Source organism: Watersipora subatra, chromosome 4 (assembly GCF_963576615.1).
Source record: "Watersipora subatra chromosome 4, tzWatSuba1.1, whole genome shotgun sequence".
NCBI classification, from domain to species: domain Eukaryota; kingdom Metazoa; phylum Bryozoa; class Gymnolaemata; order Cheilostomatida; family Watersiporidae; genus Watersipora; species Watersipora subatra.
Window position 1 is genome coordinate 24,742,890 of NC_088711.1, and position 25,661 is coordinate 24,768,550.

At 34.8% G+C, this 25,661-nt stretch overlaps 1 protein-coding gene across 1 annotated transcript; it reads right to left on the reverse strand.

Annotated features, from left to right (window-relative positions):
- Positions 1 to 825: 825 nt before the first annotated feature.
- LOC137394081 (uncharacterized) lies at positions 826 to 25,371 on the reverse strand. The gene is made up of 7 exons (XM_068080800.1): positions 25,154 to 25,371; positions 14,453 to 14,541; positions 13,008 to 13,227; positions 12,636 to 12,727; positions 12,148 to 12,531; positions 6,089 to 6,370; positions 826 to 923 (listed from the first exon to the last, which is right to left on the reverse strand). Exons 1-7 carry the CDS (start codon positions 25,369 to 25,371, stop codon positions 826 to 828), a joined length of 1,383 nt encoding a protein of 460 aa, XP_067936901.1.
- Positions 25,372 to 25,661: the final 290 nt, after the last annotated feature.

Below are 25,661 nucleotides of genomic sequence, written 5' to 3' on the forward strand. Positions count from 1 at the left end.
CCTATCCTTGTTTATGGGTGGCCTACTCTTGTTTGTGGGTGGTCTACTTCGTTTGTGGGTGGTCTACAGTTGACTCTAGTATATATATGAATCTAAGTGTTCTGTTGTTAGTTAATCTGTTGTATGTCCAGTTATAGCAAAAACTATAACCAGACATACAACAGATGTACAGTTATAGTTAACCTGCCCATCTTAAATGGAGCATAGGACTGGTAGTGTACTACCAAAATATGTGCCCAGACTTTCCCAAAGTCCTATAAATATATGTATACATAGCATAAACCTAATTCAACTCATGGCACACACAAATTTGGAACGGTACGTGTTGTCGATTAAAAATGAATTTTCTGCGCAAAATCTTTTATCACCTGTGTAACGCTGGGGATTCAACTAACCTAACCACAAAACAAAAATATATTTGATATAAATTTCACTGTTAAGCCCATCAACAAATGTCAGGGCGAAATTCTTATGAAAATCAAGAGAAGGCTGACACGCTTTACTTTTTAACACAAAGCCTTTGCATTTTGAAAAAAAGATTTAGCTATATTACAAAAAGTTAGAATATGTGTGTTGGCAGTATTAGTTGTTAATATATGTACATGTATAAAAGTTGGAATATGTGTGTTGGCAGTATTATTTGTTAATACATGTACATGTATAAAAGTTGGCATATGTAAATGTTGTTGGTACGGTGAGCAAGTCATGCTACAATCTATTTACCTGTTTCGAAAAGTGTTCAAGTCAAAACAATGACGGATGATAAAAATAAATATAAATGATCTATGAACTTTTTGAGTCACCAATGGAAATGAGTGTTCAATGTTATATTTGAATGTTACCTGGCTTTGCAGGTTTTCTAGAGGTTGAGGTTTCTTCTTTATCAGGTTCACCACCCTCATCACTTTGCATTGGTCTCTCATCTAGACAAACGGAATGAGAGATAGAAATTCTGGAGAAAATTTCAGGAGACCATGAAATTAACTTATTTACTAAAAGCTCGCTAATTGTGCCTGACAGAAGTGTAGCAGCAGTTAACACATTTTGCAAAACTCCAACTGATTACATACATAACTGAGTACATACTACTTATTTAATCTTTACTATAATAAGAGCAGTGTCTGTCTGTGTGTCCAAAGCCATGCTAAGAGCATTAGAAAAAATGATTGCCTCACACGGGAATCAAACCCAGGGCATCAAATGCACAGGCAAGTGGCTACACCTACTGTAACACTACTCCTTACCACTTCCTGGAATAATTATTCACGTACTGATTGTTTACGCTCACGGTGCACGGGACCGGCAAGCGTACTAGTCAAAAATAATTTCCTCAAATATATTTATAATTGTTTGTTATGCATACATGCAAGTAGCACAGGTAAATGACAAACGCAAAGTATAGTCGATTATGGCTATACAGCCAACTCTCTACTCAGCCAACTTAAATAATATAATGCTAAGGGCAGCACACTATTATGGTGTCACTAGCCGAGGACTTAGAAAAACTTTGTTTAAAGTGTTTAAATTGTGTGTGTGTAATTGTCTCAGTAAGAGAATTAAAATGTTTGTATATATGCTCATAAAAAAACTGATACTAACTAAAAAATACATAAATAAAAATATGAAACCATAAAAATCATATTACTTGGTAAAAATGTGATTTAGGTACCATATACACTTAGATGTAAAACAGTGAGAATAGGCTACTAAAAATAGCTAAATGCGCATTGTTATCACAAGTATATTTACCAACCATATCGCTATACAATTTGAAACTACATGACATCTGCCTTTAATAATGAGTCACATGGTGTATATACAGATAGATGAAGAATAGGTAGACACTCTTTTTACAGTAAAAAATTTATTTTTGTATTGCTTTATTGTAGACGTATAAAATATTCATTATTAGTTCTACTTTGCAGAATAGACTTTGCTGTCTGCAAAACATAAACAAATCACTGTGAATAGACATCGAAGATGTGCGTCCCCATCAACTTATTGAAAAATTACCGCATTCATAGTCTATAAAACCGGTGAAATTGAGCAGAAGAAGAAAAAATTTGTCGACCAAACTAGTGATACTGCAGTTTCGATACAGCCGACAAATTACAAAGTTAAGTATAGTTTATCCTTTTTGTATGACCCAGAGGAGTTTAAAGTTTAAAAAGATCTTGGAATAGATTAAGCAATTTGCATGTATGTTTTTATGTGAAATTCCTATAATGTAAATGTCCTGAAACGGATAATATTCATTGCAGTAGCGGGTACTATATTTAATTACAATGTCTCATTTTTATGTCTGTGCCAGTATCGACTATCGAGAGGTGCCAGTTTTGTTGTATTCAAAATTTTGATGGATAGCTTCTGCAGCAATGGTAACCTTTTTAAACACACACTTCTATGTAGTCTTTGTTATTATTAAATCATATTCGTGATTTTCATTTTGTTTTATTAGTTCATTTTAATTGCATCAGTATTAAATCATTTTTCATTGATATCATCGTAACAACGCATACTTTATCGCGTCATTACTTGCTAATGATTTCACATTTAAACACCTTTACAGTTATTTTAGTTTTTCTCTTAATTTATTGGAACTGCAAAAACACTTTTCTCATCATATGAAGTTTATAAGTTGTGATGGTAAATGTTGTATATGTTAAATAAAAATAAATTTTCTGTTCAGACTTTTTGATTACTCGACCAACCCCGGGCATTTAGTAGTTGTAACATAAATACAACTCACTCCACTGATTCACATTGTAAGATACCGTAAAACCTTATTTGAACACCATGGCACACTATGGTGACGCTTTAATAGGGGTGAAATTCAAATAAAGATGGTATTGTAGTTTTCAAACACCTCGTTCTAATTTTTGGAAGATAAATTTAACCCTTTCACGGTAGAAACAAATGTTGCCTATATTTAGCACTCTCGTTCGGGCACAGCGACATTAATCCTTTTGGATGCAAGGAATTGGCTAACTTACCTCCAAATCAAAATAAATAAATATGCACGGGAAAGCTGATACCTGTCTTTACCAGTTGATATATATTGCTTGCAATTAACATACAGTAATATTATAGCCTGTGTCCTTTGCAATTCGTTGGAGCTTTAAATTTTTTACTTCATTTCAAATTTGAAAACACATTTCCATTTTATGACCATATTATATTTACCAAGGTTGCATAAAAGCTCATCGCACTCATTGATATGTTTTCTACAGTTTGCAGCCAAAACTGTCTTTTTATGTGCAATAAAAGGAGAGTTATGAGTGTGGATCCATTGTGAGCCAAGTTTATATAACCACAATGGTGCTATCAAATAATACGCTATAAACTCGCAAGCTTATAAGTTATATAACAATAATCTATCAAATGCTACAAATATATATTCAAGAGCAAGTACTTACAATACATTCAGAAATGAAAAACTAACATTTTTAAAACAAAATTAATAGCATTGCTTGCTCAGCCAGTTGCATTCTGATTGGTGCTTTTGTTTGAAACCATTTCATATTTTTCTGGCTGTTAAATACTTTCCAGTGTCTTCTGACTTCAACTAATTTTCTACACTGTTGAACTAGTCGATATTAGCGTGCAAACAATTTTTTAGCTGAGCAAAACTTTTGCGTGATGCAATTTATACTTATCGCGCAAATAAAGAGAAATCGCTTGTAATCAAAATAGTCTCAAAATTTTGGCCTCAAAATGCATAGTAGCACAGATTCCATCGTAAATGCGCAAAAACCTTTTTTCACATACATCGGTGTATCAGGACCGTGTTAAAAAAAAGAACTATTATTAGCCTGATACAGTAACTATTTATTTCTATGGTGCTGCGTTCAGTTTTAATGAAAAAAACCATACATGTGGAGTTGGAAAACAGACTTCAATATGAACAAAAACAATCAACTAATTAATTGTTACTGATGTAATCGAGTCATTATTAATTCACGGTTTTGTGGACACTTTCCAACTGATCATTTGCTATTATGAGTTTGTAAAGATCAAGAATGTCAAATAGTGGCTTTCAAATAGATGTGGTGTTCAATTAAAGGGTGACAATCTATCTCCCAACCTGTTTTCTGCGATGGCGCTTACTCTACTGATTCACATCTACATGTAAATGCATAAATTTCACAGTTTGTACTTGTCTGTTGCTCTGTTGGGTGGTCTGTCATTCGTGTGTCCTGTTATAGTGATAAAATTTTAAGAACGAAAAATCTATTTCGCACTGTATTTGAACACCTCCAGTTCTAGAGACAGGAGAGCTAACCCACTAAACCACATGACTAAACTGCTATACAAAGGAATAATTGTGGACACATTTATATCATCAGTTAAGATAGGCTGGGAAGATACCATTGGTTACTATTACTACTAGCACACTTCCAGATTGTGATTGCATGAGATATCATTAAGCATCATGTAACGACTATTAAGTTGGCTTTAGACACGGCTCTTAGTATAGTAAGGATTCAGACTAACTTAAGTTACTAGCTTACCAAGTAAGTTACTTAAATTCATTGAGTTTGTTTAGTTTGTTCTAGTTGCAGCATAAATACCAAAAAATCTACTGATTTACATTGTAACATAAATTGAGTTGATATATAATAAAAATAAATGCTGTTGTGAGCATATTAATTTATTCTCCACTTTTTGGTGGTTATAAGAACAACATGAGCAATCATTTCTGTCTAGTTTGCAGATTAAGGATGTCAAGTTTTATTTAAATGTTGTCCAGCAGCATAGTATTTGTGGCAATACGCCCATTAGAATTCCATTAGATGAGTTTTTACTACGCATTTGTCATGTCTCAAACTTTCTCTTATAGATGAGACAATGCAGAAGCTTTGCGTGGTAACAAAAGATAAATTTTAGTAGATTTGTGTTTTATAGCTATTTTGTGTTAATTTAGATGAAAAACCGGATAGTCATAGCTCAAGAAAAATAGCAAAAGTTCCTTTATGCTGCAGCATTATCATTGAGTCCACTAATTTATCATGTTTAAGTAGCTTCCTGTATTCAGCAGCACTCTGCTCTAGATACAATACTTTTGCTTCAAAAGATCTTCGAAGCGTGTAAATGTCAGACTTCGTTAACAATTTCATACATACATTACATACTAGCCTGTCTTGACAAACTGTTGTTTTTGTGGAGTTGTCCCCCGTCGAGCGGGCGAGCAACACAACAGCTTGTCACAAGACGTACTGCACCTGATGCGTCAGCTGCACTTATAAGGAGTTGTTCTCTTGCGGCTATGCAGCTTGGTTACGATGTTATGTCAGTCGCTCCATCGGTAATCATAACGAATTTCACGTAAAAATTTATGTAAAAAAAAGATTACAACGTCTAACCAGTAACCAGTCTCTGCGGTAAACTTTTGTAGAACTTGAGAACTTAGGCAACAACAGCGACTAAACATGTCGTTATTTGTGCGCTCAGTCAGTTTAATTTCTGTTTTTGTATCAGTCAGTTTTATTTGTTCTTATGGATTTTATTTTCAATTTATTTTATTCTCAAGTTCTACTAAAGTTTGCAGCGGAGTTGTAAACAACCAACAGTCTTTGGTTAAACGCTGTAATCTTATTTTTTTATACATACATTTTTGCGCGAAATCAGTTATGATTACCCGTGGAGCGACCGACATAACATCGCAACCAAGCCGCATAGACGGAAGAGAACAACTCCCTATAAGTGCAGCTGATGCATCAGGTGCAGTACGTCTTGTGACAAGCTGTTGTGTTGCTCACCCGCTCGACGGGGGACAACTCTGCAAAAACAACAGTTTGTCAAGACAGGCTAATTAGAGACATAGAGTCAGTGCAAAACTTCGCTTAGCTGATAGTATACCTTGCTTCTTTGAAATTCTCATTCATAGTTCTAAAATTAATAGCTTTTACAATGTGAACATATAAGCTATTCTAATAATACAATACTACAATTCTACAATACTTTATGCATAATATATTAAAAATTTCAACGCAAGCAAAAAGTCAACTGCAAGTCAGCATTCCAAATCTACTGGTGTAACTGAGCATTGAATTGTCCAATGCTGTGCAGCTGGGCTTATTTAACTCACCTCCATCTTCACCTGTTGCTTGGATAGGATGCGAATCTTTGAGACATCCTTTTGAGACATTTTCTGTCACATCCTGAATGTTATCACCAGAACCCTGATTGTTATCACCAGAACCCTGATTGCTATCACCAGAACCCTGATTGTTATCACCAGAACCCTGATTGCTATCACCAGAACCCTGATTGTTATCACCAGAATCCTGATTGTCATCACCAGAACCCTGATTGTTATCACCAGAACCCTGATTGTTATCACCAGAACGCTGACTGGGCCCAGGATCATCTGTAAGAGAATCAATTGTTGTGGTAAGTAAACAACCAAGAATCTTTTGATATGTTTGTATTACTTTGCATTTGCTATATATGCATATTGCCCAAGTGATGTACTTTGATTGAGATCAGAATGCTTTGTATGCAGCAAGTAAAACATCTCCAGTAGAGCTCAGATCATTTTTAAAAGCCTTCTTCAAGCTAGCTACTGTTGCATGGCATGCCTAAACAGGCACCAGTTGTTTTGAGTTCCCAGCCAAAAATCAATAGAGCATTCAAGTAATAATTTGGGAATCATATTTTCATCACATAAGTAGCATTATTTTTATGGTTTATGGCATTTTATGCAAACATAGCAATTTTTTAAACATGTTAAACACGATTTAAAGATGTTCTAAGTTTTGCAAATCATAACATACAAAATTAGTTGTTCATATTAGAAAACGCTTACGAAAAATATTTCAATGCACAGCAAGGAAACTCATTATTAAAAATTGCATGTTTTAAATTTATTATACAATTTATTCACATAAAAATGCTTAACATCTTGAAATGAGTAACTATGGCCCTTTCACAATATCATCATGTTAACCAATTAACCACAAAGTGCAAATGACTTCATGTCACATTTTCTTCTCAATGACTAACACACTAACAAGGAAATACTTTGAACAACCTTTTTTATTTTTTTATTATTTTGTATTTATAAATTGACATACTACTGTATATAATGCATAAAATTTAAACTATAGTGCAATAAGCTTTTAAGGACTGCAGTAAGGTTTACGTCAAATATCATCGCTTCATATTTTATATTTAATTTTCTTACTGATCTGAAACCACACCAGTTAGGGTCTTTTCTGATTTCGTATTATTACAGAGGAATCATCTGCAAGCTAAGCATTAGCAATTTGATACTGGATATTGTTCACGAATTGTTCTACAGTAAATGTAGATAAGAATTAAGGTTTCTTGATAATCGGCTACAATTATTGGCAATTTTTCAAGCAGTTAAAGAGTTGGCTAAGAGTACATCTTTTACACAACAATTTTGTCAGAGCATTTTAGAAGACTTGACGAAATGCTAAGTTGCTATTACTTAAGTGTGGCGGAAGATCGCAGTGGCCAGAGCCGGTTGCCGAGCAAATATTAAGGAGGCAATTGACGCCACAACCTGGCCGAGGCTCGAATCAGCAAGCGACATAACTACTGGTAATACTTCCAGTCAGCCAAAAAATCGGCTGTCGAGTCGACTGTGCTACCTTGGGGTGGAGCCAATCGAGAAGAATATAAAAGAAGTGACTGAAGCGACGAAGAGCAAAGAGCAGAGCACCCGGAAGTCTCATCCCATGCAGTTCATTTGTATGCTCGTTACTCTTGACTGTATAATATATTGGTGAAATATATACCACTCGCGTGCAAGGCAACAAATGTATATATACATTTGTTGCCTTGCACGCGAGTGGTTAGTTTTCTTGTGGAGCATGTAGAAGAACTCAATCGAGTTCTTTACGTGTGCATAGCACCTTTGGGTTGACACAAAAATCAAATGATTTAAATTATTGAAATAAGTCATTGATTTATATCAGCAAGTCATTTTTTCATGAAATCACAAGTTTTTTTTATTTTTGTTATAATTTTACAAAATCAGTGTTTTGACAAACAATCTTCTTTTGACGATTGAAAGACCTTTGAAGCTCAGACCTACGAGTTCAATTAGAAAACCTTAAAGCAGAATTAACCATGAAATGGCACTGTAACTGGTACAGTTTTACCCCTCACTACTACTCTTTTTAATAATGACAGGACACCAAACTCTTTACTACAATCAGCTCAAATGCAAGCATCAAAAGAGTAATTTCCACCTTACGTTTCATTTATTCTAAAATAAAAACTAGCTAGGTACTGGGAAAGCCGGCAGCTGGTATTTATATTTCGCATGACCAACAACATCAATCGCAATCGAAAAGAATGCGCTTAAATATTTCATCATGCCTTTCTATGTCTTTGGCTTTCATTTGGACTTTGTGCGAAACTCCTAGTAGCTCTACTCCAATAACTTACATTTCACGTAATTATTAAATTTTAATGCGCAAACTACACATAAGTTAGCGTATCAATAGTGAATTCATATCAAACAGTGAATCAACATTAAATTATAACGTACAATGACTGCTGAATGCAAGAAATGTAAGTATTTGTAAACCATTAATATTGAAAAGTGGGTTCACTAGCATTCTGATGTGCAATGCAATACAGAGACAATTTACATAAGTTAAAATGAAAAAAAATTCATAAACATCGAAAAAAATCGATTCAAATAAAAATTCCGATTTTTCTGAGAAAAAAATCATGATTTCTTTCAACATTGAGGAATAGCAATTAATTTAGTGCATAACAATAAAATTATCAAAATAATCAAATGCAAAAAAGGACATAACTCATGAAAAAGTGTCTGTCAACAAATTATAAAGTCTGCTTGTTGTTTATGCACTGCTAATACAGTTAAATATCTATGTATAAAATTGATTAGTTTTGAGATGAGTTCCATGTTAAAATCGTCATATGTTGGGGCAAATACCGCTAAAAGTATACATCGCTAGTCACTCAATTTCGAGATAACCTTGGAAATATGCAAATGGAAGCACAGTGGGGCATAAGGAATAATATACGTGATATGGCTAAGTTTAACTAGCTAAGGTCTAAATTAAGATTATATATTTTTATTGTGTTCTCCATTTCTACCAGTCTCTCTAATCTCCTTGTAAAACTGCAATGTTTCAAGGAACTTCCAAGATTGGATACGGCTAACTATCGCAGATGTGGAGTGGAATATTTGGCCAAATTTTGTACCGCATGTTAAAAATTCGAATGTTGAGGTGAGCAGGAGTACAGATTTACATGTAGCTGTGATGTTCACCAAAAATGTATTCGACAGATTGAGTCTTTGATATACAGCCAAAATATGAACGACTTTTATTCTGAACGATAATGAAAACCCTGAATGTGAAAACCCAAATACTATCAAACCTTGATTCACAATCACATTAACCAACCTATTTTTCCATAAACAAATGTGAAATTCGTAGTAATAATTGACTCTACACTCTGAAATATTACGTTGAATGGTTCTCAAAACGTTTCAGCTTGGATTGCAGTGATTGGATAAAAAAGCAAAATATAGCACACAGAAACGGATGAGCTTAGCTAAAACCTAACCTAATTAACAGCGAGTTACACCGCATATCACCCCATCCACTTAAACTTACTTATGGCTGAGTCTACACTGCCATTTGTATGTCTGTAAGGTGAAATACAAAATCCTTTTTATTGTCCAATCAACCTTTTTAATGTTGATTCACTGTTTGATATGATACATTGATTTCACTATTGATACAGAAACTTACGTGTATAAATTAGTGTTAAATTGTTTCTTACACTCAATGGTGTTTTGGAATATTCTTTCTCACATAGTTTCATATAATGTATTTGTTATAATGCTGTGTAAACCTCTTTTGAGTTTAATATAAAGTTAAATATTTTCAGGCTATAAAAGGAATTAAATGAATTACAGCTTACTCTTATACGAACATTTGCTGCAACATATCACTTTTTCTAACTTGAAAAATTAGTTATGTTTGAGCTGTCTCATGTCCTACCACAGCAAGATCTTTTGCACGACATTAATTTCCGTTTTTGTAAGGATTGCTTGTAAAGTCTATGTTGAGCTATGGCTTTAAAAATGGTCATCGGCAAATGAAATAAAGCTAAACTACATGTATTACATAATGCTTTAATTTGTTCCAAGACTTGTGTTTTCAAATTGCAATGGGATCATCAGTGACAATGTACATGTACACTAATTTTGAACCACAATGTTAATCTGTTCAAAAATTTGCTTTAATGTCAAAACCTCCGCATGTTGGAGCAAATACTCTTACAAGTATACTTTGTGAATCATTTAATTTTGTGAACAGCCCAAAGAAGTAATAATAAACGCTTTATGGTACTTACATATAGCATTAAAACTATGCAGAAGAATCAAAAATAGTTATACACAAGAAACTAAATATATAGACTAATAATTAATGAAAAGAGTTTTTCATCGGCACATCAAGACAAAGACAAGTGAATTGAGGTGTAGGATCAGTGGTATATAAGTTGAAGGCATGATTAAGCTTAAGAGTTAGTCTATCTATGACTACGTAAACTTCACATCAACACAACTAACATAAAAGTGTTTGCTTTTATTTTTTTATACTCAATATTTTTCAAAACTTGATTTTTAATTATTGCACAGTACACTTCTCCACTTCTACTCTTTCCAGGCTCTTCATTTCGCACCACTCTCATATGTTTTCTTGGGATAATTACATCAGAGATTTTCTAGATAATTGATCCCAAGATCTATGATCAGTTTTTTACAATAATTTCCTGCTCCAATTCTAAAAAAAGTATTGCCTTGTCTCCCCACCACTACCGCTCAAACCAATCGTTTTAGAATCCATGGTTCATGTCGACATAAATATTTACCATGAGTCATATGTAGAAAAATTTATATGTTGAGACGATTGTAAGTAGAGGTTTCACTGTAAATTTACTTTATTCCAAACCTAGATTCCTTGAAACTCATTCACTTAGGAAAATAGAAATAATTAGACCTACTCTATAATTACATCACCTTGTGAACTATTTTGGCGATTATGTTGTTCTTTGTCTTGATATGGTGTCTGATTCCGAACAAGCCCTCCTGAAAGCAAAGGCATCGACATAAGCGTTCTAGGTGTATATTATCGAAAGTGTATCATTGATCATTTAGTTTAATTTAACCGTTTTGACATTTACTACAGAAGGTGTAAGTTTTCATGACTTCATGAGGACAACTGACATGAGCGTGATTACACGAGTTCCAAGTATAAAAACTTTCCAGAAAGTGAAGCAAGAAGTTCTGGTGCTCTTCCGCAAGTTTTAAAGATGGTTACCAGATAAAAGTGTAACCATTTGCAACAACCATTCACTGGCCCATTATTGAGCTAAAAAATTTGAGAGTTCGGATTTGTACTAGATTTAATTTCCATGATACAAGCAATTAGATATGACAATAAAATTATTATATTATCACCCCCTTTGTGATTATCGCGATATATAATTATCAAGAAACAAACATGCCCTTACTAGAAGGAATAAACAAAAAGTGTTTGCGGATCCTGCAAAATCAACTCTATGTTACACAAAACTAGTCAACAATTCAAGTCATCAGTTCAATTAAGTGAACTGAAGAATTTATCAATAAGTATGTAGGTATAACACAACACAAGTTGTAAACCATTCATAGCAAATTTAACACAGATTTAAATACTACCAGATTGTACCTTACTACAAAAGATGGAAGAGAAGGCGCGAGTGAGAAGGATAAAGTACAAATGTTTCACCCAAAAGAGAAACATTAAAAAGTAACACTTATATCAGTAATCATAGGAGTTCTGCAATATCTGCACAACAAATAGGCTTGCAGAGATTAACATCAAGCAGGTGATGAAAAGTACATTGCTAGAATAGCTAAGACGTTGAGATGAACGCTCAAAATTAGGTGTAAAATAAAAAAACGGTCAAAATTATGTGTATTAAATTAAATATGATATGAGATGCTTCATAACAGCATTGTCCAGCAACAGGCTATTAAAAACACTAACTCAGCAGGCAGGTAAATCCTGCTGCCAAAGATGACCTAGATCCCATCTGTGCTACGTGTGCACTCATGCAGATAAGCAAAACAAAGGTAATACTAACCCTGCAGTTTGCTGCTGCCACCAAATTCACTCTCAAGTTCATAGTCGCTGTTGTTAGTCACCTGACTAGTTGTAGATGAAACCGTGCTTGTCCTTGGAAGAGTAGGGTCTGAAGTTTGCATAGTTGATGGATGGTCAGGAGAGTTTAGCCTACGACCGGCCAAGTTGATATGTGTTACATACCGGGCGGCACCATCCGCTGTAGGGTCAGTGTTAAGAGCTACCTGAGCTTGGGAGTCATTTTTGGTGTCAGTCAATGCAATGTCAGATGGAGAAGCTTCCTGCATTTCAGTCTGGGTCAAGGATGTTTGATGTACATCAGGAGGGTATGGGATAGACGAGCCATCGACCTCCGTTTTTTTATACTTTGGTGATACATCGTTATCTAATAATCGCGAATAAACTATAAACACTAAAAAACTTTTGGACTAATTTTACAATCGCAGTATAAACATGGATTAAATATAAAAACAAAAGTCAATGACATACCATCTTGGCCGTGAGATGAAGAAGCTTTCTCAGCCATTTTTGGAGCTGGTCTCTTGCTCACATGTGAAAAAGTTGTTTGCTCACCACAAACTCTGAAATACAAAGCATATCTGTCAATCACTTATCCAACAGCTTTCATGAAAATAAATGAGAATGCTACAGAAAATCGCATCCAGACAACATCGCCTTGTGAAAGCATCCAACAGTGTTTAACATGAAGGTGCGGCACGAATCTTTCACCAATATCTAAAAATTTTAACCAGTCACACCTGGGGCTGTTTGCAAAATATAAAAAGTATATAAAACAGGGATTAAAAACAGTGGTCAATGATACATGCAATCAAAATTTCAAAACTACTGGAATAAACTAACATGTTAGGTTGTTCTGCTGAGTGATGCGGGTTTGAAGACTGGGCAGGTGTCATTGTGCCAGATGTTGGCAGTACTAATTGTTGAGGAGTATGTCCTTCAGTAAAAGGCTTTCTGGGAGCTGCGGTGGGAGGTCTTTGGTGATTCGTGTCTGCTCCACTGAACTCTCCGGTTTGCGCGGAGGGTGTGCTGATCGGTCGATCCTCCAATTTAGTTTCGTACTCTGTATGATACACATTCAAGATAATTTCTTAGCAAGTATTATGAAGACATGAGGCTGTTAATATCTAGTGGCTGCTATGATTTCTTTTTTACTGAACAGAATTTAGCACGGACAAAACAAAGCGATATGGGTTTGAGGCTGTGGGCCATCAGCTTAACCATAAACATAAGTGCAAAATCAAATGAGAATTAATTCGAAAAACAGGTACCATGAAACAATATATAATATAATATATAATGCTACTTTAGGAAACTTTTGCCTAAATCAATAAGCCGGTTAGGGAAGTTTTGTAGATTTTGTGCCAAAAAGAGCTCACACAGTTTTGTTGTACTGAAAATCTAATTCCTGACTACACAATAAACGCCTTCCCTTTTGCATTCTTCTGCACACAGAGCAATAGCTTGACGACCTGACCTGGGTGATCAGAAAAAGATGACTACTATTAGTCTTGCAACATGACAATAACAGTGTTCATGTCATGAGCAACAAACATGAGTATAAAATAACTAGTACCTATGAAGCTGCAAGAAGGCAAGTTACCTGCCAAAGGAGTGAGAGCTTTACAAAAGTTATAATAAATTCACTATGAATGAGTTTATAATGTTTTAACATAGTATTTTCCTAGACCATTATAAACAGTTCCACTAGTAGATGCTGACATGAGCAGCTTATGATAGATCAAAATCTTTTACTGATCTGTATGAGCCATGCTACCCTGAATATCAAATCTCAAAATGTTGCTTGTATCAACAATTGCCTGTAAAACTGGAGTTTTTTTAAAACGCAACTAAAATGAGAAGAATTTCCAAAGGTTGAAGTACCACATTTGAGCTAAGTATATCACAATATGAAATTTTCGGTCTCTAGCTGAAAATTAGTTTTGTCAGTAAATGGATCAAGATTTGGAACGCATGAATATGTTATCCTTATGGCCCTTCTGTCTACCCAAAACCCATAAGAAGAGACGGCACAGCGTATGGCGGAAAGGAAGTAAGTGGAAAGGAAAAAAGACTGCACTCTGAAGATGGCCGTGTGATTAAGTCGAATGGCATACAAGCTCTAAACCGCATAATTGAGCAGACATGGCCTTACAAGTGGCTTCCGCAGGCAGATAGACCTGTTTATTCTATCTAGTTTATTCTATCTATTCTATTTAGTTCTAAAAAACAGCTAAAAGTGACCAAATTCCATTAATCGAACATAATTTAATGAGTTGATAGATTACCTTGATGGTGTTGTGGGTTTGAACTTTTGTTAGCAGCCTCCGCAAAATTGACCATAGTTGACTGAGAACCTACTGCAGTACTGCCAGGCCTGAGAAGATTAATATAAGTATTAAAAATGCAATATTAAGATAATATTGAAGTATTGCACTAGATAAAAAATTATATTTTGTCAAATCCACTTTTAGATTGGGATTAAATACTCGATTTTAGAGTAACAGCAGCTTAGTTTACATCATTGCTTAACCCTTTCGCGGGCGAATTTTCAAAACTAAATCAGACTCCCATGGGCGAATTAATTTTCCAAAAAATCAATTTTTCTTCAAAGGTTCATACACTTTTCTGTGCGTTATTATGTGTATATATCTATGTTTAAAGGTGCATATGTATACATGTATATGTCCATAGGCAAATATATATATTATAAATAAATAAAAATGTATAACATAAAATATATGCTTTTCATAATAATTGTCTATTTACGAATGTTATTTTCGAAAGCATTCTCCTTTACAAAGGCCCACATCACAGTCTTTGCATCATGTACTTATTCGTGTAACAAAGAGCTCCCACAAAGATGTACTTCCTGGATTGACAGGCTCAAAAAACTTTTCAAAATACTCTACTGGTTGAGCATCTACTGGAGTAAATACTGGGCCTGTCACTGCTATAAACTGCTAAATTGTAGGAGATTTATCTCTGTTTATGTTGTTTATATTCTTCCAGGCACTGGCATCACTCCTACTCACATCCTCATTATTACTGCTACCAGCCTTTTATTCACTGTCACTTCCAGATGTAAAGTCATTCCAATCAAAATCCGAACCTGATTCACTGTCATCTCTTGCTACTAAATCTAAAAAGTCACTGTCAGCTCTGAATCTTCTAGTAATTTCGGTACTAGTACTTGCTTTATTAGAATAATCTCGGGAGGTTCTTTTAGAAGTCGCCATGACGGTAAACTAAATTCAAACTCTTGAAAAATGCAGTAAATAAAAGCTAAAACCGAACCAAGAAAAATAAAAGTTGATAAATTATTTAGAACAATTTTCTAACTTTTTTCGAAAGTTTATTTGTTCATCACTGCTAAAAACGATCGTTTTTTTCACAATTTTAAAGTCAATTTTTGAGGCTAACCGAAACTACGATATCGTAGCTTGCTATTGGTAAAAAAATTAAATAAAAAACGGCATTTAGCTAACCAGAAACTGCAATAATAAAATACGTTACCGAACCGACAAAAACGTCGCACTGCCCATTAGCAGCCGTATCGCAAAGCGACAAAAACGTCGCTCTGCCCGCGAAAGGGTTAAGAACTTGTATCCAAGGAAAAGACTACACATCACACTGCACTAGGATTAGCCTTACATTGAAGGTTAATATTCTGTTGTTTCTGATTTATATCTTTAAATGTGAACACCTTGGATGTGGTAGATGTAATGACAGAGTTATGGTACGTACATGATGAATTAAATAGCAACTACGCTTGGATATTCAAATTCTACTCAGGTTATTATGCTAAATTTATTAAAAATTAGAGAGATCGTCTCAAAAAGTTTCAGCTCAATGTTTATCTGCTCCCAGCACCTAAAATATACATGTAGACTACTTTGAAATAATTGTGTTATTGCAGTTAACGGCCATACAAAGCCAAAGAGTGAGTTTATTATGCCACTATTGTTTCAACCTTCCTATGAGAAATTATACATAAACCTTTTTATAACTGCAGATATGGCTGTAGGCGCTACACAATACGAGTACTATTTAAAGCACACCAGGAGCGCTTAATGAGAATTTTTAGTTGGTTCAAATGAACAGCAAGAACTACTTTCATGTACTAATTTAAAGTATAACTCTCAGCGAAACATGAAATGTTTTTGTTTCTAATCTGGCTTTCTGTTAGTAAAGAAAGATTTGTTTAGAAGCTTCTACATAAAACTGCAAATATTAAAATGTAGGATGTTTTACAAGCCAGGATACCTCCAGGATACTATTGGCAAATCTGGTCTTAGTTTAAATATCAAGTTGTTTTGGTATTAATTATATTACATTTTTGTAATTTAGCAGTTTTTGTATAATATCACATTGATCTTGGTCCTTTACTTGTAGGTACTCTTCTGTTTATATTCTAGTTTTATTTCAACCTATAGAAAAATAAAGTAGACGTTCGAATAAATGTGGCGTTCTCATCGAATGCCACATTTATTTGGAACTTCACTATAGGAGAAAGGTTGAAAAAACAGCGCGTCTCTTTAATTGAACGTCACCTCTATAGGACTGCCACTTTAAAGGTTGACTTGCAAAAAAATTCACATTACAGTTATTTGATATCAAAAGATTCACCATGTCTTGCTCTGTTGTGTTGTAGGTGCAAAATATGTGGAGATGTGATTACAAGCTCTTAAAAGCTCAAAAACGAACAGTTAATCGCAGCCACACCAGACCGCTAACATATTGTTAACGTTAACATATTGTTTTGTTACTAATTTTCAATACGTGCAGTATGTATATAAAACTTTGATGATTTTTACCACGGGGTGTTTGCATTAGATAGTTACTATGGGTTTTTATACCACAATACTTTCGCTACAACACTAAAACCAATTGAAATCATATACCGTAAACTCTCTAATTGAACCTCAAATTGACCGCTATTCTGACAGAAAGGTTGAAAAATAAAGCGCCACTCTACAATTGAACGATACCTTAATTTGACCGCCACTTTGACATTTGATTTTTACGAGTCTATAATATCAATCGATTAGTAGAAGTGTCCACAAAAGATAGGCAACATTTGCTTCGCCAGTAAAAGGGCTAAATTTATCTTCCGAAATTTCTGAGAAGCTATATGAAAATGACACTACCAGCCTCTATTTGAACGCCGCATTCAATTGACCGCCACTATATAGGAAAGGTTGAAAAATAGAGCACCATGGTGTTCAATTAGAAGTTTTACGATAAAAAGAGACTGAAATTGCTTCATTTTCAACTGATCAGATGAATCTTGTACACAAAGCTTCATCTTGGGCATCGATATTGGTCGAAAAGTCACAAATTGTAGCATCATGTCTAATTCCTGCTGCCAGTTCTTGAATTGTCTCTCCTAGATTCCTTTTCATATTGTTTCAGTAACGATTAGTAGAAAAGTGTCCACAAAACTGTATTAACGATGAATCATTTACATCAACAACAGTTAATATAACAGTTAACAACAGTTAATTCTATTGATGTTTTATTTCAAAGCTTTTCGCTTTTTTTCATTAAAAATGTTTGGCTCAATTGGCTATCACAGAAATTTTGTTTTCCACATACAGTTTAGTCGCGCCATACTATTTTAATTCGTTCCAGTGTTGGCATCGTATAGCGAAAATGTCATATTGAGTATAGAAGCCCATAGTAATTATCTAATGCAAACAATTCCCAAAAAAAATCATCAAAATATTATATACGTACTACATGTATTAAAAATTGGTAACAACACAATATGTTAATCTTATTAACTATGGTTACCTACAGTAACATTAGTGTATTTAGTGTATTAAGTGGTGATGATCGGCAATAAAATGTAACATTACAATGTACCATGTGCAGCATGTACCCTAGAGAGTTTTTCCTTTTCAGACAGACGTATATCATAAACAGTGAATTTAACGTAAACGAATGTAGCTTACTAAACGCATGCTTAAAGCTAAGTATGTATTTTACTAAACTTCTACTTCGCAATCGGGTAAAATTTTATTATTTATTTGTTTGCAGTTTCGTCTGCACTATAACTAATAACTATAACTAATAACTATAACTAATAACTATAACTAATGACTAATGCTGAACTGAAAGAGCGTCGTATCTCTTTCATGCATTGTACGAGAGATTTCGGCGTATAGCATTTCGGCATCTTCGTTACTCCCATGTACTCAGCACACCGACTGCCAAACTTGAATTTCGAAAGAAACTTTTGTTGATAGTGTATGGCGAGAAAATGTCATATGGCGATAGCGAAAAAATGCACTGAACATGCATCGCAATATATCTGATTAGAAACTCAAAAATGTGCCTTTGCATGCATCAAGGACAATTCCCTCAATGGATTATTGTCGTAAAAGCAGTGTAGCAACTTGCATTGACAATCGACACACGCGCTGCAGGTTATCTGATTAAAAACGAAAGAAATACTAGGCAATACTAAAAGTAGGAAATTTCATACTTTTTGTTTTTCATAATATTTACCAAAAATAAAATTGAAAAGAAGGTGAAATTGAATAGCAATAAACTGCTGACTTATGGAATATCACAATACACTATACACTGGTTGTTAATATTAAACAGTGGCAAAAATATGCTTGACTGATATGACGATTTTAGGCAGTATTCTATAAAAAATATAAAGAATGGTGAGATAGTAATACATAAGTGATTTCAGTGTTTCAGCTCATGTAATCCAACAAAATATCAAAGAACAGCTACCATCAAATAGGCTTTGGTTTAGTACTACACGTATCCATAAACTTGCTACTTTCTAGGACATGGCTAACATGGTAATTACACAAAAAATTGAAAATAGCATTTTTTGAATACATCAAATAAGTTTTTATAAGACAAGAGTACACTGGCTGGAGTAATATGTTTGTAAAAGAATGTCTGTTATTTCAGTATCGGTGTTTGCATTTTAGCCACAGATTAGTAGACTAGATTCCTACCTGGTTGATCCAAGGTCACCTGCAAGTGACGCATCATCCTGAGGTGCAGTAGTCTGAGCAATGGCAGGAGATGGGTTAGCAGTAGCTGAAAGGTAATACACGTATATATCTTAAACAGCATATGACAACTCCAAATCAGATGATAGTATTATTGAAAACAGTCAATCATAAGGAGGATATCGTGAAACACAGGCCAAGCGCTCTCACATAATTCAGCAGGGGTGGGGTTGCTATATATCGCCATAAAAATATGAACTTTAAAAATACATGTTTTTGATTATGCATGACCAAACATGTAATGATGCGATGGTGCAATAAAGCTCAACAAAACAGTTCTCTGTGGCAGTATGTGGTTGCCTTACTCACTTGCTGTCAACTTTTTTACAAAATTTTCTGTGATGCGATAGAGCAGTCTCTAAATTCAAAGGAGTTCTTCAATTAGAGGGGATTCCCCTTTTGTTTTTCTAGATTTTCTCCAATTAGGACTAAATATATTGTTATACCACAGGCATAAGTTCGTCCAATACATGTATACTTCTCGGTATTATCATTATTCATTTTTGTATTGCTGAATACGTGATGAAGTTTCAGTTGTTTAAACAAAATCATCCCATGTATGGAAAAAACTAAACATATCTAAAGATATCTATTGACTATTGACGACCTCTAGATTGACTATTCGTGACCATGTAATTTTACAAAAATTTTTCAGCCAAAATGCTCAACTAAAGGGAAATCCCCTCAGTAAAAGATTATTGCTTTGTTGTAAGTCCTTATACAGCAGGCGTATGTCAAATTGATCTATGCATTAGATGTGGCATCGACTTTATATTCGCCTTTGAATTGCATTGAGTGTGGTCAATGGTTATAGCTTTTGAACAAGTCACTCACGTATAAAAACATACATGTCACAAGAGCACTCTCGAACAGATAGCATCATAAACATGCTTTTAACATGCGAGCATATTAAAAAGTGCACGCATTTTGCCCAAGCATACTAAATGAAACAGGAAACAGCATGTTTGCAAGACAAAATTGTCTGGTCACATCAATAAGCACGGATTACTGGTATCCCTTTGGACACATAGAAAAATTACTAATTGAATTTTTGAATGAATGAACAAGGCCTATGCGTGACCACAAACTTGTAGTTATTTTCTCCACAACATTTTTAACAATCTATAAATATACATAAAGTTTGTGTGTATGTGTGTGTGTTTTGGAATGTCCAGCTATAGCTATCAAAATATCGGAACGATATATCCGTTTCATGATGGATATAATCTCGGAACCTCCCCTTCACCATGCAAATATCTTACCAATTAAGCTGTATTAAGCAATATGAGCCATTATGTCGCTTAAAATAGGCATAGCATTCAGCGTCAGGCAACGCAACTAAAGCTTTCTATCACGGCACATATTGGTAAGTTTGGCAATACGGATAGTAGCGTACTTAAATTAGTCTTTGGCAATGTGCCAGGCTAATGGAAAATGGCAAACTACATTACCTGCCACTGTTTATAAACTGTTTGTAATACCCATGCAACGACGGGAATTCGGCTAGTAAAGATGAACACAATAATGACTACCAGATTATGAATTATTTGCAGTCGAATCCATTGACAGATTGACAGAATTATAAGCAGACATCCCTAGCAGAGATATGGAAATGGTTGATTAACAAGTGACATGTATGACAGCAACGGATGGTGGATTTATCTGACTGCCTTAGATACTTAGCTTTATGAAAACCGTTGATGGAACTGAAAAGTGTAAATGCTGTAGCTGCATGTTGTGCAACCTCGCATATACGTATGCAGGACTGTAAAGGGTAACATTACCTGGAGGAAACCCATAACCACATTCATGGCAATACTTGGCCACGACTCCTTGCTTTATTGCTCTTTCAGCTTTGCACTTGGGGCAACGAAGCAAAGGTGTTCTAGTGCCACATTCTGAACAAAAATTTGGAAAACCTTTTGCTTTCCGGATAAGCTGTTCTTGGCATTTTAAACAAAAAATTACGTCTTCTTCCATTTTGTTCTAGAATAAAAGATAGCAGATTTCTTTAGGGCAGCTCTCAAGATATGGCATGAAGTATCATTTTCATTGCATGAGCAAATGTACTGATGACTTCTCGCAGTTGAACTAGTTGTATAACAACACCATATTCAGTCTACTTCCTAAAGTGTTATGCATAAGAATTATATGAACACATCATATCAAATAAGAAGGATAAGGCAATGATACGTACATCCGGAATTGCCTCAAATACCAGTAGCCTACTACTGTCATTGTTACACATGCAACCATCATACAAATTATTGTTTTTTTATTGTTTTTTGTTGTTTTGGTGCATTACTATTATAAGTCTGTTGTATTCTTTCTACTAATTCTGATTCAAACCAACTACTAATTTTGCCACTATTTATAGTTGCTATAGAACTGGTAACAAGTGTGAATCATAGAGTTTGTTGATCGTTGAGGGGAACTTGACTCAGTTAACCAAAATAGGTACAGATACACAAAATATTTAATGTTAACAAGGCTCATTTTTTTTACTTGCTGTCGTACATCATTTGTATTTCATTAAGTGTTACTGTTAATTTTTCATTTGAAATTTAACACCTATTCATTATTTCTTTTATTACAAAAATACTGGCACTTGAACTTAATAATATCTTACCAAATTCGTTAAGTATTTGTTGGTGAGTAGGGTTTGACTATGCTATAGTCAAACCCTACTCACCGATATAAACAAAGCAACAAGTACTATATGTAGACTTTGTTTTAAATGAAAAAATACAATACATTCAATGTTTGGTTTCCGATCATAATCCATTCCAGAAAACTCAGTTCAAAGGGTGATTTGTTCAAAATACAAAATAATTTTTTTCATTGTACTTTATACCATAAACTGTATACGCAGGTAATAAGAGAGCAAATATGTAAAATATAGTGATCGGCTCGTAAAAAATTAATTAACTAGACTAGGTTGGGGAATGTACTGTACACCTTACTTTGTCAACAAAATATTGATTCAGTTGTCGACAGTATGTGTGAGTTTAAAAACTTCTCCCAGATACTGGTATATATTAGTACACTGAACTGAAATGATGAAGAGATGACCCATTTATATAATCAGAAGTATTGATAGTTATTTGGCTTTATTAGGAAAAAAGCATTAGTTTCGTGTAAAAGCGTGTTAGAAAGCTTTTAGTATAGTGACCAGAATATAGTAAACTTACCATTAAAATACATGTTAGGTTGTTTGTGTAGTACATAGTAATGTCCTAACACCCCTCTGCTAGCTTGTTGTTGTTATTAGTACAGTGAAACCTCGGTTCTTGAACGCTTCGGTTTTCGAACAAGAAGATTGAGATTAGTTCATCTCGGATCTCAAACATAAATTTGGTTCTCCGCCAAACAGGAGATGCGCATTATAATTAAACGTTCAGAACAACTCCAAAAACAGTATGGAAGCATTCGTTAACACGGAGAAAAGCAAGATACGCATAGTAAATTAAAAAGGAAAAAGTTTGGGATGACATGCCTCTACCGAAGAGATTTGCTAGGGAGACAACTCCTCCAGTCGAGTTACCCTAAATTGTTTTGGAGGAGGATTCTCCTTCTAAGATGTGAAGTAAACGTGCCATTGCTGTTTATATTTTCTTTTTCACATGATTTCTGATGTAACTGATCTGTTGTGTTTTATGTTGTTTCATTATCAATTTCTGCAATTTTAGTGTTGTATCTTAACCTAGAATGATTTCGATGTTTTAAGAGCAAAACATACAAAATTTGTACTCTGTTTTCTTTATCATAGAAAATCTTTCATTAAAAATAGACACAATCTATATCTACCCGTTTTTATTTATAGTGTGTAGTACACAAAACAGTTTATGGTGTAAAATGTTAAAAAAATAAGTTAACGAAGTTGTTTTTTCGACTTGAAACGGATTAAAATTTACACACATTATTTCTAATGGGAATAATTGTTTCAGATCTCGAACAACTCGGTTTTCGAACATTCTTCTGGAAGAGATTATGTTCGAGAACTAAGGTTCAACTGTACTTCAGCCATTTTTTAGTCTTCTTTGAGCGTCTGGCATTTTCTGTTGTGTTCATTAGCATCAGGTAATCTAGAGTTTCTATGTCATGGTTTAGGTAGTTTGGGCTCTGCTACTGTTTGCATTCAGGTGGTTCTGCTAATGGTTGTGGACCAGGTCGACTGCTGTTTAAAGTGATAGTTATGTTGAAAGGTGGTTCTATATCTTCTGTTGATGATTATCTAGAGCAGAGCTGATCCAGGTGTCTTTTCCAGGTTGGTCCTCAAGAATGAACTCATACCTTCACCATTCTGCTGCGGAATACCTTGAATACAACAGCTGCTACCCATATAAGTTGTTGGTCTCTTCATGGTTCACAGTATAAAGCGTAGCATTGTGTTCTAACTGCGTAATGAAGTACTTTGGTAGATTGTTTATGTTTCATCTGTTTGCCCTGCACCATTCAAGTTGGAGACGGCAACAACATGTCAATCTGGGTCCTGAACTGTCTACCATTGTACAGTTCACTAGGTGAGTATCCATAAGACAAGGGTGTGCTTCTATACTGTGTCAAACCTCCTACCTGCCTAACTCCCTGTGATTGTTGTTCCCATATCAGACCTTCAACTGCGGTTCCAAGTTGTCATATACCATTTCTTCCCGTGAAGGGAAAGATTCAGAACATTGCTCCCAACAAACGTTAGCCCCCTCTCATGAGATGCGCACAGATCTTTTTGTTGACAGGACAAACTGCTAAGATGTCAATCTCGTTTTCAGTTACAGACTCAATGAATTTTGGAAGTGGTGAATGTTGGACTTGCCATTCTTTTTCAGTTGCTAAGTAATAGGAAGTTATCTCCTGTTCAGGTATCCACATCCAAAGTCATCGGATGTTCTTGTAAACTGAGGTCCTCTAGTATCTGTGTATTTGGTATCAACAGCTTGTACTGCCTTAACCAATTTTAGAGGCTCAGCGCTCTTCTGCTTCTTTCGGCAGTCTATTTCTATATGTTTTATAAGTTACAGATATAGCAAGTAATGTTCTTGTATCTGCATTCGGTTGACTTGTGATTCGATTGGCATTTGGTTTTCCACGTTTGTAGCATACTTTTTTATCCACATAAGCATATGTAGGCTTCTTGTAAGTCTTCTTGATTACAACTTTAACAGGATTAGTTGAATGATAAACTGTTCTGTTTACCATCTTGGCTGCTTTTTCCGTTTCCATAGCAATGTCAACATCTTTGGTAGAAATGAGTAAAATTTACCTTAAAATCTCTAATTGAACGTAACTCCAATTGACCGCCACCCTGAGAGAAGGGTTGAAAAATCAATCGCCACTCTCCAATTGAACGCCACCACCATTTGACCGCCACTTTGACATTATTTGATTTTTACGAGTCCATAATATCAATTGACCAGTAGAAGTGTCCACAAAAGATAAGCAACATTTGCTTCGCCAGTAAAAGGGCTAAATTTATCTTCTGAAATTTCTGAGAAGCTATATGAAAATGACACTACAGGCCTCTATTTGAATGCTGCTTTTAATTGACCGCCACTATATAGGAAAGGTTAAAAAATAGAGCACCATGGTGTTCAATTAGAAGTTTTACAATAAAAAGAGACCGAAATTGTTTCATTTTCAACTGATCAGATGAATCTTGTACGCAAAGCTTCATCTTGGGCATCGATATTGGTCGAGAAGTCACAAATTGTAGCATCATGTCTAATTCCTGCTGCCAGTTCTTGAATTCTCTCCTAGATTCCTTTTCATATTGTTCCAGTAACGATCTCAGTCTCTAATGACAAATGTACTTGGGTTGTATTGAGTCATCATGCATTCCTCAATACCATCCATTGAAAGTTTGACTTCTTTCTTAAGGGTCTGTTGATCTGACCAATCAGTTCACTGTTTGTAAATAACGTTTGTTTGACTAGGCATAAAAATCTGTAGTACTTTGTCATCAGTGAAAAATTAGCTCCTGTAAATGTCTTGAATCGTAAAAAGTAATCTGTCCACATGTCTATGTTTAAATCAAAAGCAGTAAAACTAGGAGTAGCTACTCCTTTATTCTCCATTGATTGTATTACTATTTCCATCAGCTGTCTAGTCTCCTCCATCTGCTGCTCTATCTGTTCTTTCTGCTGCTCCATCTGTTCTTTCTCCTGCTCCATCTAATCTTTCTGCTGCTCCATCTAATCTTTCTGCTGCTCCATCTGGTCCTTCTGCTGCTCCATCTAGTCCTTCTGCTGCTCCATCTAGTCCTTCTGCTGCTCCATCTGGTCCTTGTGCTGCTCCATCTGGTCCTTCTGCTGCTCTATATGTTCCTCGGCTGCTCCATCTGTTTCTTCTGCAGTGCCATCTGTTCAGTGAGCAGCTAAATCAGTTAATCAGTTAAAGTGGCCATGTTTCAATACACCATGGTAAGATAACTGTATCTGAATGTAATGTAGTTGTGTAGAAA